Source organism: Amborella trichopoda, chromosome 3 (assembly GCF_054954075.1).
Source record: "Amborella trichopoda isolate Santa Cruz 75 chromosome 3, AtrichopodaSantaCruz75HAP2 v2.0, whole genome shotgun sequence".
Taxonomy (NCBI): Eukaryota; Viridiplantae; Streptophyta; class Magnoliopsida; order Amborellales; family Amborellaceae; genus Amborella; species Amborella trichopoda.
In genome coordinates, this window is record NC_142338.1 from 52,683,551 (window position 1) to 52,699,330 (window position 15,780).

Consider the following 15,780-nt stretch of genomic DNA (forward strand, 5'->3'; position numbering starts at 1 on the left):
CGTATTTCGTAATTGAATTTTAATTTTTTTCTACATATCCAAATTGCTTAAAATTTGGAGTGTCTATTCTTGAAGTATATTAGAATCTAATAAAAATATTAAAAAAATAATTCACATAAATTAAATTGACCAAAATACCCCTGAAAAGTTATGGGGCATTTTGGTCAATTTACTTTATGGGAATTATTTTTTAATATTTTTATTAGGTGCACCTTGATGAAAAGAGTTTATGCTCCAAATTTCATGCTATTTGGATTTATATAAAAAATATTAAAATTATATTACCGATATACAGTCATGGCCGTCAGATCGGCCCGGATTCAATCTGGGCCATTGGGCTTATACTATTCCATCAACTAGTGGGTTCACCCTAGCATATATAGCAGCCTATCTAGCAGCAAAGCTAGAAAGGAAACAAAGAAAAATAAATAAAGCTTTTATTAAAAAAGATTATTTATCAGAAGAAAATAAAAATATCCGATATTGGTATTTGAAAAGATTTCAACCACCTAGACTATTGGAATTACTACATAAAAAATATAATAAGTTCTTACACAAAGAAAGATTAAATATAGGATTTTTTCACTGGCTAAGAGATCTATGTTTAGAAAGAAATATTACTATTCCCTCTTTCGAAAAAATTCAAACAATAGAAGAGAAGACATATATAAGTACTGATGGTACTACAACAGCTAGTACACATCCACCTGAGAAAAGTATTATACTTAAAGCAGGCATTCCAAAAAAGAATGAGCCTGTACATTCCTCATCTTTCTATGATATAGTGGCCACACCATACAAGGCCATACCGAAAGAAATAAATAAAAAACAAGAATATATACCTCATATTGTAGAACAAAATAATTATACAAACCTATATTTACAATCTCTTGGAAAGCAAACTGAGAGGATAGAGAGAATAGTATCCAAAGAAACACCTACTATATCTCCTATTCCTAAATCAGTATTATTCAAACCACCTCCTGAGTTAAATAAGAATAAATTCCACATTGGAGAAAATAATAAATCCCTTATGGATCAATTAATCTCCAAACTATCCCAACTAGATCTGAAAGGAGTACCTTCAGCTCTAATCAATATTCCTCCACCAACCATCACTTCTCAAATACCTGAGTCGTCTGACAAAGGAAAAGCTGTCATACCTGAGCATGAAACAATGATGCTCACAGAGGAAGAACCCATAATAGAGGATACAATCCAAAATCAGGAAAAAGCATTCATGGATACTACACCTCTAATGGACACCATCAACAAAATAGCTTATGGAAAATATTGGAAACCCATAACAGCCTTACCTTATCATAAGAGACCTACTCCTGTTGACATTCAAATGGAAGAAGATTCAATACAACAGGCTGTATCCTATTCAGGAAGGTCAATAGTCAACTGGCAAATTGATGGACTATCCGAATTAAAAATATTAGATGTCATGAGACATATGACTATCTATGCCTCTGCAAATAAAATGGCAGGCAACCATGATCAAGAAGTTGCCAAAGCAATAGTAAATGGATTTACCGGATGGTTAAGGGGATGGTGGGATTTTTATGTGGATGACGATACCAAACAAAGGATTTTAAACAATACTAGACAATGGACTGGAAGAAATGAACAAAATCAAGAAGTTATATATACAGAAAGTGACGCTGTCAATACCTTGATATACACAATTACTTTACATTTTGTAGGCAGTGCCTCATTACTAGCAGCAAGATCAGAAGACTTGCTATCTAATTTACGCTGTCCTACTCTTTCTCATTATAAATGGTATAAAGATGTATTCTTTTCAAGGCTATTAATACGAGAAGACTGTCAGCTAGACCATTGGAAGGAAAAATTTATAGCTGGTCTTCCATATCTATTTGCAGAAAAAGTCAAGGAAAGACTTCGCAAAAAACATAATGGAATAATAGTATATTCATCATATACACTCGGAGAACTCTCCGCAGAAATATGTGCAGAAGGTTTAGCCCTATGCACCGATATGAAATTAAAAAGACAAATAGATAAACAAAAGCTCACCAAGAAAAAAGAACTTGGAGATTTCTGTGAGCAATTTGGCTATTACTTAGATAGAAAAAATATGCCTGATTACGTAAAAAAGAAGAAGAAAAAATACAAAAAAGAAAAATATATTAAAGCCAAAAAGAAGAATAAGGACAAAGAATATTATAAAAAGACCAAGAGAAAATTAATTAATAAATTTTCCCCAAATACAAAGAAAAGGAAAAAACTCCCAGTATGCTATAAGTGTGGTAAAATAGGACATTATAAACACCAATGTAAATTAAAAAAGAAAATAGACTCATTGAATCTAGATGATACAACCAAATCAAAATTAAAAAATATAATATCCTATTATTCTTCCTCCTCTACTTCTAGTGGATCTTATACGGAAGAAATAGATAGTAATGATCTTGATCTTATAGGATCAGATAGTTCTTATACTGAAACCACTACAAAATCATCAGAAGACTGTAGTTGTCCATTACCCCAACATAATGTTCACACACTCACTCAGGAAGATAATTTTATTCTAGACATTATAGACAAAATAACGGATCCTGAGGAAAAAAGAGCTATCCTCAGAGCCTAAGCCTCCTCTAAGCCTGTGATAATCCCTGAAGCCTTCAAAACCCTCTGAAGCCTTCAATAACCTCTGCTACCTGTAACCTCAGACCTCTGCCTGTAACCTCAGACCTCTGCTACCTGTAACCTCAGACCTCTGCCGGTAACCTCAGACCTCTGCTACCTGTAACCTCCGACCTCAGACCTATGCTATCTGAAACCTCTGTTACCTTGAACCTTAAACCTCACAGTCACCCCTGAACCAAACCTCTGCCATCATATACCTGTGAAAACCTCTGCAACAGTTCATATTGTTCCTAGCCGGAGCTATCTTCGCCCTCATAGCTTAACCAGGTTCTCTCTTACCTCACTCTATACTAATGTGTGATTGTAATCTCACAAATTTACCTTCGTACTGCCCTCATCACTGGAAATTATAATAATTTGTTCTTTATTCTTAACTCTAAGTTTTGAAGATGAAGATGCAGTTTTACCAGTAAGATTCTTTATGATATTTGCCATCCGTAGGTTGCGGATAATGACAATCTGGACATTCAGTGGCCTTAGCTTTTTTCCCTAAGCGGCTCTCCTGGCCTTGGCGGTACTTTTCGCATCGGCGTTCACTTGTCTCTTGTCTTAACTCTCGGACCAACTTTCTTGGTGGTCAATCTCACTTGGTTTCTTATAGTAAAATGGAACTTTATCTTAACCTATGGAGTGAAAAGAACAGTTTTACAAATTCTTCAGTTGTAACTGTTTGCACAGTTCCACTGTGGAATAGTTCTACTGTTGTAATTTGTTTGACAGTGTATCACTGTATGACTCTGATACCACTTTGCGCCAGGATCTACAGCACTGTCATTTGCGTCGTTTTGGACGGCTTTTTATTTATTGGATTTTATGTTTCAGGTTTTCAAGTCTTATTTTTGAAAAATTATAAGCGGATAATTATAACAGATATGTAAACAGCAAGCTGTTGTAAGTTATTAAGGATTGTAAAATTCTATAATAATTTAAACAGAATAATATGATTCCTATGAATGGAACTATTGAGATATCAAGTACAATCCACTGAGCGTAACTAGTGTTACCTATCTTAATATTGAATAAAATTTTAAACTGCATAACAGGCAGACATATATTTTTACAGGAAATCACACTAGCATCTTATTAATAATCACACCTGTTTACAAGATGAAAGCAGGGAAATATTACAGAGAAGGATATTACATGAAAACAGGAAATAAAATAGGGAAATAAAACAGAGAGGGATAAAACAGAGCAGAGTAAGTTGGAATTAAAGTAAGAGACTTACTGAGCACACAAACAGTAACTGGAAAACAATTTCCAGTGATGAGGGCAGTACGAAGGTAAATTTGTGAGATTACAATCACACATTAGTATAGAGTGAGGTAAGAGAGAACCTGGTTAAGCTATGAGGGCGAAGATAGCTCCGGCTAGGAACAATATGAACTGTTGCAGAGGTTTTCACAGGTATATGATGGCAGAGGTTTGGTTCAGGGGTGATTGTGAGGTTTAAGGTTCAGAGGTGACTGTGAGGTTTAAGGTTCAAGGTAACAGAGGTTTCAGATAGCATAGGTCTGAGGTCGGAGGTTACAGGTAGCAGAGGTCTGAGGTTACAGGCAGAGGTCTGAGGTTACAGGTAGCAGAGGTCTGAGGTTACAGGCAGAGGTCTGAGGTTACAGGTAGCAGAGGTTATTGAAGGCTTCAGAGGGTTTTGAAGGCTTCAGGGATTATCACAGGCTTAGAGGAGGCTTAGGCTCTGAGGATAGGAGAGGAGGTGAGAGGTTAGGCCCTGCCTTCGAAGAGGAGAGGCTGCCTTCTTATATAAGGCTCGAAGGGAATCAGTGGAACAGCTGGCACCGCCTAGTGGATGAGTAAGGACAAGAGAGAAAAGGTGTCGGCAGAATACATCCAAGGAGAGAGGAGAACAGCTGGCAATTAGTGGATGAGAAAAGACAAAAGAGAAAGAGAGTGTCGGCAAGATGCGACAGAGAGGAGAGAGAAAGGTGTCGGTAGAAGGCGACAAGGGAGAGAGAGAGGTGCTAGTGGACAAGCATAGGAGGATACCCTTTGTACAAAAGGACAAAAACAAAAAAGCAAAAAGTATCTATGCACAGTGGCTCTTTTGGCCCTATTACAATTTGAGTATATCGTTTGCTGTCGGTGGTGGGGCCCTTGTTTGTCTCATATGTTGTCTTGCTATTGTCGTTTATCAGTCCTGGATGGTGACGTCATGGATGATGCATTTATGGTCTCTGACTGAATTCTTCTGGATCATCCTCTTCCGGATCTGTTTCTTCTGGATCTGTTTCTTCTGGATCCTTCTGATTGAGTTGAAGATACCTATTGGTGTGTAATGGAGAAGACTGCACTGTTTCTTCGGAAGATGTAGGTTTTCTTCCTGCTTCAGCAAAGATTTCCTTCATTTGTTTCTCCAGTTCTTCTTTGGAGGCATGTGGGTTGGTTTGAAGCATATTTCGAAGATAGGTTGGAAAGTCAAAAGAAGTGTTTGGAGTATTTGGGTTTTCCTGGTATATAGGTGCTTTAGGTGGAATTCTTTTTGGAGTGGCTTTGGTGAGATCCATTTGAAAGATATCCCACCATTTCACAGAGATGGTTTTTCCCAAACGAGGGATGTATGTATAATCGTTGGAAGTATTGGGTGAGATGGTATAATCCCATTTCATAATCCAAGGGATTTGATACAGGGCCATAAAGTAAAGGTGAGTGTCAACTGAATTATTGATATTATTGTATTGTATAAATTGCTCTTGCAACTCCTTAAAAGCAGGAGGTAAAATCATAGCAGTTGATTCCCACACAAAATACCAGTTTTGAAACCAAGTGGGGAACCTTTCAAAAATTGGTAGCCGGAACTGTAAATACCAGCTATGAGTATTATTAGGGTTTTGATAATAGAAAAATTTGTGCCAAGCTTCTATGTACTCAGCATATTTGAAATACTTATAAGAAAATTCAGGATTTTGTAATTTCTTTCCTTGTGCGGGATTAGAACCCCACTCAGTACAAGGAAGAAGCTTTTTTATTTGTACTTTTGAATAAGCTATGATTCGGGTATTCTGTTGAAAGTAGTGGACAACAGAGATGGACCCTGTTTCCATTAGAATGGCTTCGTAATACTCTCGGGTCTTAACCCCATTAATAGGATTAAGATGATTTAGTAGGTATAATGGTGCAAGCTTGCTTGGATCCATGTGAACCTGATGTTCATCAATGGTAATGTCCATTAAAAAGGCTCTTTCGATATATTCTGATCTTGGAATGTTGGTAGGAAGAGTGGATTTGGACTGGGCTGGTGAAAATGTAGGAGTTGAAGTTCGTGCTTCTGGGTATGTAATTTGATGAACTGGTGATTGAGATGGTGAACGAATATTCAGGGGTGAAGGTTCCCCTTCATATGGGACTAAAGAATGCATGGGTTGTTTTCCCCTTCATTAGAAGACCCGAATTTCGGGTCTAATTCTTTACCCGATTTTCTGACTCGTGAATTTTTGCAGGGGGGGCCACACTGACACCAACGACGAATCACCACTTTCACTTGCACTTCAATTATTCCAAGATAACCTATCTGATAAGGATCTTTCATCCTTAAATATGGGCTCCCGAGGCAATACTCGCCGGGGAAAACAACCCATGCATTCTTTAGTCCCATATGAAGGGGAATCTTCACCCCTGAATATTCGTTCACCATCTCAATCACCAGTTCATCAAATTACATACTCAGAAGCACGAACTTCAACTCCTACATTTTCACCAGCCCAGTCCAAATCCACTCTTCCTACCAACATTCCAAGATCAGAATATATCGAAAGAGCCTTTTTAATGGACATTACCATTGATGAACATCAGGTTCACATGGATCCAAGCAAGCTTGCACCATTATACCTACTAAATCATCTTAATTCTATTAATGGGGTTAAGACCCGAGAGTATTACGAAGCCATTCTAATGGAAACAGGGTCCATCTCTGTTGTCCACTACTTTCAACAGAATACCCGAATCATAGCTTATTCAAAAGTACAAATAAAAAAGCTTCTTCCTTATACTGAGTGGGGTTCTAATCCCGCACAAGGAAAGAAATTACAAAATCCTGAATTTTCTTATAAGTATTTCAAATATGCTGAGTACATAGAAGCTTGGCACAAATTTTTCTATTATCAAAACCCTAATAATACTCATAGCTGGTATTTACAGTTTCGGCTACCAATTTTTGAAAGGTTCCCCACTTGGTTTCAAAACTGGTATTTTGTGTGGAGATCAACTGCTATGATTTTACCTCCTGCTTTTAAGGAGTTGCAAGAGCAATTTATACAATACAATAATATCAATAATTCAGTTGACACTCACCTTTACTTTATGGCCCTGTATCAAATCCCTTGGATTATGAAATGGGATTATACCATCTCACCCAATACTTCCAACGATTATACATACATCCCTCGTTTGGGAAAAACCATCTCTGTGAAATGGTGGGATATCTTTCAAATGGATCTCACCAAAGCCACTCCAAAAAGAATACCACCTAAAGCACCTATATACCAGAAAAACCCAAATATTCCAAACACTTCTTTTGACTTTCCAACCTATCTTCGAAATATGCTTCAAACCAACCCACATGCCTCCAAAGAAGAACTGGAGAAACAAATGAAGGAAATCTTTGCTGAAGCAGGAAGAAAACCTACATCTTCCGAAGAAACAGTGCAGTCTTCTCCATTACACACCAATAGGTATCTTCAACTCAGTCAGAAGGATCCAGAAGAAACAGATCCAGAAGAAACAGATCTGGAAGAGGATGATCCAGAAGAATTCAGTCAGAGACCATAAATGCATCATCCATGACGTCACCATCCAGGACTGATAAACGACAATAGCAAGACAACATATGAGACAAACAAGGGCCCCACCACCGACAGCAAACAATATACTCAAATTGTAATAGGGCCAAAAGAGCCACTGTGCATAGATACTTTTTGCTTTTTTGTTTTTGTCCTTTTGTACAAAGGGTATCCTCCTATGCTTGTCCACTAGCACCTCTCTCTCTCCCTTGTCGCCTTCTACCGACACCTTTCTCTCTCCTCTCTGTCGCATCTTGCCAACACTCTCTTTCTCTTTTGTCTTTTCTCATCCACTAATTGCCAGCTGTTCTCCTCTCTCCTTGGATGTATTCTGCCGACACCTTTTCTCTCTTGTCCTTACTCATCCACTAGGCGGTGCCAGCTGTTCCATTGATTCCCTTCGAGCCTTATATAAGAAGGCAGCCTCTCCTCTTCGAAGGCAGGGCCTAACCTCTCACCTCCTCTCCTATCCTCAGAGCCTAAGCCTCCTCTAAGCCTGTGATAATCCCTGAAGCCTTCAAAACCCTCTGAAGCCTTCAATAACCTCTGCTACCTGTAACCTCAGACCTCTGCCTGTAACCTCAGACCTCTGCTACCTGTAACCTCAGACCTCTGCCTGTAACCTCAGACCTCTGCTACCTGTAACCTCCGACCTCAGACCTATGCTATCTGAAACCTCTGTTACCTTGAACCTTAAACCTCACAGTCACCTCTGAACCTTAAACCTCACAGTCACCCCTGAACCAAACCTCTGCCATCATATACCTGTGAAAACCTCTGCAACAGTTCATATTGTTCCTAGTCGGAGCTATCTTCGCCCTCATAGCTTAACCAGGTTCTCTCTTACCTCACTCTATACTAATGTGTGATTGTAATCTCACAAATTTACCTTCGTACTGCCCTCATCACTGGAAATTGTTTTCCAGTTACTGTTTGTGTGCTCAGTAAGTCTCTTACTTTAATTCCAACTTACTCTGCTCTGTTTTATCCCTCTCTGTTTTATTTCCCTATTTTATTTCCTGTTTTCATGTAATATCCTTCTCTGTAATATTTCCCTGCTTTCATCTTGTAAACAGGTGTGATTATTAATAAGATGCTAGTGTGATTTCCTGTAAAAATATGTCTGCCTGTTATGCAGTTTAAAATTTTATTCAATATTAAGATAGGTAACACTAGTTACGCTCAGTGGATTGTACTTGATATCTCAATAGTTCCATTCATAGGAATCATATTATTCTGTTTAAATTATTATAGAATTTTACAATCCTTAATAACTTACAACAGCTTGCTGTTTACATATCTGTTATAATTATCCGCTTATAATTTTTCAAAAATAAGACTTGAAAACCTGAAACATAAAATCCAATAAATAAAAAGCCGTCCAAAACGACGCAAATGACAGTGCTGTAGATCCTGGCGCAAAGTGGTATCAGAGCCATACAGTGATACACTGTCAAACAAATTACAACAGTAGAACTATTCCACAGTGGAACTGTGCAAACAGTTACAACTGAAGAATTTGTAAAACTGTTCTTTTCACTCCATAGGTTAAGATAAAGTTACATTTTACTATAAAAAACCAAGTGAGATTGACCACCAAGAAAGTTGGTCCGAGAGTTAAGACAAGAGACAAGTGAACGTCGATGCGAAAAGTACCGCCAAGGCCAGGAGAGCCGCTTAGGGAAAAAAGCTAAGGCCACTGAATGTCCAGATTGTCATTATCCACAACCTACGGATGGCAAATCTCATAAAGAATCTTACTGGTAAAACTGCATCTTCATCTTCAAAACTTAGAGTTAAGAATAAAGAACAAATTATTATAAATGATATTGAGGAAAATATTTAAAATTGGAATATTCCTAAGGTACCAATACATGATGTTTATAATAAAGGAACATTTAAACTTAAGATGGGTTATGCCATCAAGACTGTAGAAGAAAGTCTATCAGTAACACAACATCAAGAAGACTTTCACCTACTCTCGAAAAAAGTAATCGAAAAACATAAAGAAAATAATTACAAATATTTACACATTGGCCTCATTCAAATAGCAGTAAAACCTTTGACCCGACCAGGGTTGAACACTTCTGTGCTTGTATGCCTAAGAGATACAAGACACAATATATTCGCCGACTCTCTACTTGGCATGGTTGAATCCAGCCTCTGTAGCGGTCCAATTTATTTTAACTGTTTTCCTAATTTTTCTGTTTCTTTAACCGACCCAAATATCCTAGATATATTGACAATAAATCTCAAAACACATGGATTCAATATGATCCATGGTTCACAGAATCTTGCTATAGTCTATAGAATATATTATAAGGTCATGAATACATTAAGTCCCAATACCTTAAAACTTGATCAAAAGGATCAAACAATTTTGTTCCAAACAAATATAGAAAAATCTAATATGATAGTACCAAAAACCATAAAATGGTCAGATATAATTCTACCTCAATCATGGGCATTACAAAATGCCAATCAACCACAAGAAATTCCTCAACATCATATTCCCAACCATATCATCGAACATACAGATGGAAATGTAGAAATACAATTTCAAACTACAAATTTACAAGTCCAAGATGATATTGACATCAATAGGAAGAGAAATAGTAAAAATAAAATACCAAGTAGAAAATCTATTTCTCACAACCCAAATGTAATTATACTACCTCCTCCTAATCAAATGTCTTCATCCAATTCAAAAATACAATTTCAAGGAACACATAGGACCAGAGATAATATTGTAATTCCAACATATACATCAACATCTCATCCTACAACTTCTAATACTGAACCCAGTATAGAAGAATTACAGGACTTCCAAGTTTGTACATTACAACTTGAAGATGATAATAATAATACTCAATATTCAGAAGAATAAGGACAAAGAATATTATAAAAAGACCAAGAGAAAATTAATTAATAAATTTTCCCCAAATACAAAGAAAAGGAAAAAACTCCCAGTATGCTATAAGTGTGGTAAAATAGGACATTATAAACACCAATGTAAATTAAAAAAGAAAATAGACTCATTGAATCTAGATGATACAACCAAATCAAAATTAAAAAATATAATATCCTATGATTCTTCCTCCTCTACTTCTAGTGGATCTTATACGGAAGAAATAGATAGTAATGATCTTGATCTTATAGGATCAGATAGTTCTTATACTGAAACCACTACAGAATCATCAGAAGACTGTAGTTGTCCATTACCCCAACATAATGTTCACACACTCACTCAGGAAGATAATTTTATTCTAGACATTATAGACAAAATAACGGATCCTGAGGAAAAAAGAGCTATCATTACCCAATTTATCAATATTACAAAAAATAAATCAAAATCATCATCTATTCTTAAAGATCCAGATGAATATAATTTCTCTGCTATTATCAAAAGAGTAAGTGATCAACATACCTCTCAAAAAGAACCTACAATCTCTGATCTCAAAAAAGAGATTAAAGAAATAAAAACTGAAATAGTACAATTGAAAGGAAGAATTCAAATATTAGAATTACAACAAATGTCTCAACAGGATTCTGAGACAGACGAAATAGAATTCAATGATTTGGTTACAGATAATCCAATAGAGACTATTGATCCAATAGAAACTATTGAGTCCTCAAAAGAGTTAACACTACCAACTCCTTCAGTTAATTTAATAAATAAAATAGTTGTCCAAAAATGGTTTGTCCAAGTAAAAATTATTGTTGCCAAAAATTATAGTTTTGAAACATCAGCCCTTATAGATTCAGGAGCTGATCTCAATTGTATCAATGAAGGACTTGTACCTTCAAAATACTTTGATAAAACTACTCAAATACTAAATACAGCAGATGGTAGTCGATTATTTATCAAGTATAAATTATCCAACGCCTCTGTATGTAATAATCATCAATGTATCGATACACCATTTATCATGGTTAAAGGATTAAGCCAATCAGTAATTCTAGGAGTTCCATTCCTAACATTGCTCTATCCTATAACCATTGATGAAACAGGGATTTCATCAACAATTCAAAATATTCCAATACATTTCAACTTCATACATAAACCTAAATTAAAAGAATTGAATAATGTCAAAAGCCAATTACAAGACAAAGAGAGATTTCTTTGTACACTTAAACAGGAAGTTAAATACAAAGTAATTGAAGACCAAATACAAACGCCTTCAATACAACAAAAAATTTAATCAATACAAAAACGAATAGAAACATCAATATGTAGCGAACATCCTAATGCTTTTTGGGATAGGAAAAAACATAGTATCAGCTTACCATATGAATCAAACTTTACTGAAAGCCAAATCCCTACTAAAGCTAGGCCAATACAAATGAATACTGTTTTGTTGGAAATTCAATTTTGCACCCTAGATATGGTCAAAATGAGTCCCCTTCAAAAATGAATGCCGACCGTCCATTTGGTGAATTTCAAGATGTTAGCGTTTATGACTTCAAAATTATTTTTTTCTTTTAAAACATTCTTAATTTAATAATAATAAAGCTATCTAAAAGTTTTGAAAAGGAAAAAGATCCTTCTAAGGCCTAGATCTAAGTGTCTCACTAAAATGGATGACCTATATTAATTGGGCAAAAAAAGTACTTTTTAGGTTGTGTTTTCAAATTTTTCTTTTATGTGATTGTTCATTAGAATCAAAAGAGTGTATATTAAAATTGTTGTCAAAGAAATGGCCGTAACATGATTTTTGAATATTGCTTCATTATATTACTTTAGATCCGTTGCATGAAATCACTCCTTGGAGAACTCTTCACTATTGAATCAAATTTCACAATTGTAACGCGATAAATGTAAGATTGAACTAACAATTACAAAGATTGAACTAACAACTACAAGGAGCAAAAGATAATAGCAATGGCCTATTCAAAATCCAAATATCTTCTCGAATTCTATCATCATCATCATGCAAACCCTATCCCCATTATTTGGGGTTTGCCACATGAATCTTGGTCCTCCATTTATGAATCCTATGCAAAAAAATTAAATTTGGGAAGATTTCTCTAACTTCTTGAGTTTGTTTTATCTTTTTTTAAAAAAAGAGGGAGTACTTCTAATTTTGATTTTCTTTTTTTTTTTTAAATTCTTAAATAGTTTTCAGGGATTACATTACGCCCTGCCAAAAAAAAATTGTTCCCCCTGAAAAGCAGAAAAAAAGGCCCATTCACCCTTGTCATAGGGCGGTTTCTGCTAAGAACGACTATGGCTGGTACCTGCCTAAGGGCCCACCTCGTCGGCCTATATATGGAGCTTAGGCACCCACTACCCTTTGATACACCGGCCTAGGCGCGATGTGGACTGCTTTTCTTTAAATTGTTGCATGTTCATCCTTGCCAGTGAGTAATAACAATGTATTCTTAATCTTCTTTTGTTGCTTCATTAGGTTTTTATTTGCCTGTATTCCTCTCAAGGAGTAAATCTCCCTTTAAATATTCTCTGAATTTCTGTCAAATTCCTTGGAAAGCAGGCGGTACACTTTCATTATTGAACAAAGACAGTAGTTCTTACTCATGATTTTAGATTACTGAAATCTTCTCAACACTGAGCAGAATGGTCTGTTTGTGCAGGCGGATATCCATCACCCCTGAACTATCATTTCTTCCCAAAGTCGTGTTGCACGTTGGTATTTTGTTTCTTTAATATCACTAGTTATCTTAGGCAATTACAGAGAAATTAAAGAACTGTAGTTTCCTTTTTGTTGATAGAAATGTAATTGTTCTTGCTAATTTTGCAGGTCAATTAATGAGGTTATTTGCCATGGAATTCCAGATGCCAGGTATACACCATCATGTGCAATCCATATAACTCTGCTCCAGCATAAATTAGGATATAATGTCATGTGAGACACTTTATTTTCTAATATCTTGTGTTTGAAACCTAATTGAGGTCCTTAGGAAATTGAATTAACAAAAGTATTTTAAATGGAAGTACAACACTACAAAAAGATTTGTCTTTCAAACTGAAGAGGTTGTCTTTTGATGAGTTGATTTCCAAAAAACCCATTCACTTCTATGATTGCATTTTGAGTCTGATATTCGGATATCTATTGCATTGTTCTATTGGAAGTTAGAACTTGATTGAAAGACTTTGGTGGGGAAGTGGAAGTCGAACCCTAGTCAACATTGTTCAATCACCTGCAGGAGTTAAACAAAGAATGTTGGAAAGGATATGGCTTGGGTTTTGCCTTGCCAAATCTTTTAATCCTTTTGTAGTTTGGAGGCCCTTTGAGCAATTGAGCTTGTCTCTTTATTGCCTCTTTCTTCACTCTTCATCTTAAAGCCTCGTTGGTTCCTTGGAATTGTTTGTCTTGAGGAGATGCTTCTCTTGAAATTGGTATTCCCTAGAATTAGCATCTCTTGGACTATGGGTGTCATCTGTTTGGATAGCATTCAATAAGAACCCTGGAAGATGTATGTCCATTGTTTGTATTGTTTTAACATTATTATATCATAATAATCAAGGTTTGAAAAATCGATGATCTCGATCGTAATCGCCTGATCCAGATCGGATTTTGCCCTGCCCGTTGTGGATCCTGTAATATATCGTGATCTAGCCGAATCCTCCCAAAATCGGCTGATTCAGAGCGGTCTGTACCGGTTTTGTCAGAGAGAATCAGACGCTTCAATCAGATACCATGTTTTCAATTTTCAAATTTACAATTCTTAAGACTGGATTGGGTTTGTTGGAAATCACTGCAACTCAATACTTATGTATTTTCATCAAAATACTAAAAAACTCCTCACCAATAAGGTTTGTTGGAAATACATAAAAATATATTTTTATGAATACTACTTTTTTAATAAAATCTAAAAATAGATTTTAAAGAAATTCTTAAAAAAATTTTAATGCCAAATTTTGCCTATCTGACAAATTCTTCAATCTGGATTATCAATCCACCGATTCGACCCGGTTTTTGGGATTGACGATCTAGGAGACCTGTCTGTTTTTTCAAACCTTGATAATAGTATTTTAATATCATCATTCTCATAGAGGCTTTTTCCCAACTACTTGGGGTTGATATCCTGGTTCATCATTCCGCTCTATTAAGAGTCGTACCCTCAATGAGGCCATAAGTCCCTATATCTTTTCTCACTACTTCTAACTATGTCCTTTTGGGCCTACCCCTTGCCCTTTTTGAGTCTTCCACTTGAACTAACTCGCACTTCCTAACAGGTGATGTATTGGGTCTACGCCACACGTGGCCACCACCTAAGTCTACTTTCTCTCAACTTAGCACCTATTGGTGCTGCACCTAAATTCTCTCCAATGTATTCGTTTCGAATTCTATCCCTTCTTGTTTTCCACTTATCCATCTTGTCATCCTCATCTCGGCTAGACTCATTCTATGGGTATGTTGTTTGATTGTTTATTGACTGCCAAACAGTCCACCCTATAAAATAAAGTTGATCTCACAGCTGTCCTATAGAACCTACCTTTCAACTTCATTGGTATGCGGCAATCACATAGAACTCTGATTGGACATCTCCACTTCGCCCACCCAGCTTTAATTTTATGTATGACATTTTCCTCAATGTCTCCATTTTCCTGGATTATTGACCGAAGATATCGAAAGTGTGCTCTTTTTGGTATTCTTGGCTGTCAATCTCCTCTTCTAGAGCATCCCGCAAAAGTTCTAACTTCGTGTTGACACCATTGTGAGTCTCATCAATCAAAACTATGTCATCCATGAACGACATGCACTACGGTACCTCATCTTGTATGTGCCTAGTTAAGTCGTCCACAACTAAGACAATGCTGACCCTTGATGTAAACTTATTATCACTGAAAAACTCACTCGTCTCTCCACTAGTTGTTCGTACACTAATTAGCGCTCCCTCGTACATCTCTCACCATGTCGATGTAGTGTTTTGAGACTCTTTTCTTTTTCAACACCCATCAAATCATTGGGGTAAGGTTTAGATGATGATGATGATGATGATTGTATAATATTATATATTATTATATAATTAGTATTATATAAAATAATTAATAATTATATATAATTATTGTATCGTTAATACTATATATCAATATTATTATTTAATATAATATTGTATAATATATATATATATATATATAGTAACTAGAGTGTGGTTTGCATAAGGTTGCAATCTTAAATGGTCAAATTAAGATGTACCTGCAAACTTTGTCATGAGATGCAACTTTGGTGTCGAAATTCTTAGGATGCTGCAAGAATTTAACTTTTTCTCTAATTATAAAATTTTGAACTCCAAAAATAGTTCAAATCAAGCAGATCTATAAATGTATGAAAATCTTGGAAAGGGA

The 15,780-nt window shown here is 35.9% G+C and overlaps 1 protein-coding gene across 6 annotated transcripts in view; it reads left to right on the forward strand.

The window, feature by feature from the left end:
- The window catches only part of LOC18426890 (methionine aminopeptidase 1A), a 34,017-nt gene that overhangs the window by 11,022 nt on the left and 7,215 nt on the right, over positions 1-15,780 (forward strand). For 2 of the 6 annotated variants that reach the window (XR_016051636.1, XR_016051635.1), the window contains exons 9-10: positions 13,062-13,117; positions 13,229-13,270. Coding sequence is in view for 3 of the 6 variants with exons in the window: in XM_088861267.1 (XP_088717393.1) it covers positions 12,815-12,830; positions 13,062-13,113; positions 13,229-13,270 (110 nt within the window). In the remaining 3 variants the exon portion in view is untranslated. Of the gene's footprint in view, positions 1-12,588; positions 12,831-13,061; positions 13,118-13,228; positions 13,277-15,780 lie in introns of those variants that run through there. The other 4 variants (XM_088861266.1, XM_088861265.1, XR_016051634.1 and 1 more) reach the window with 3 other exon arrangements.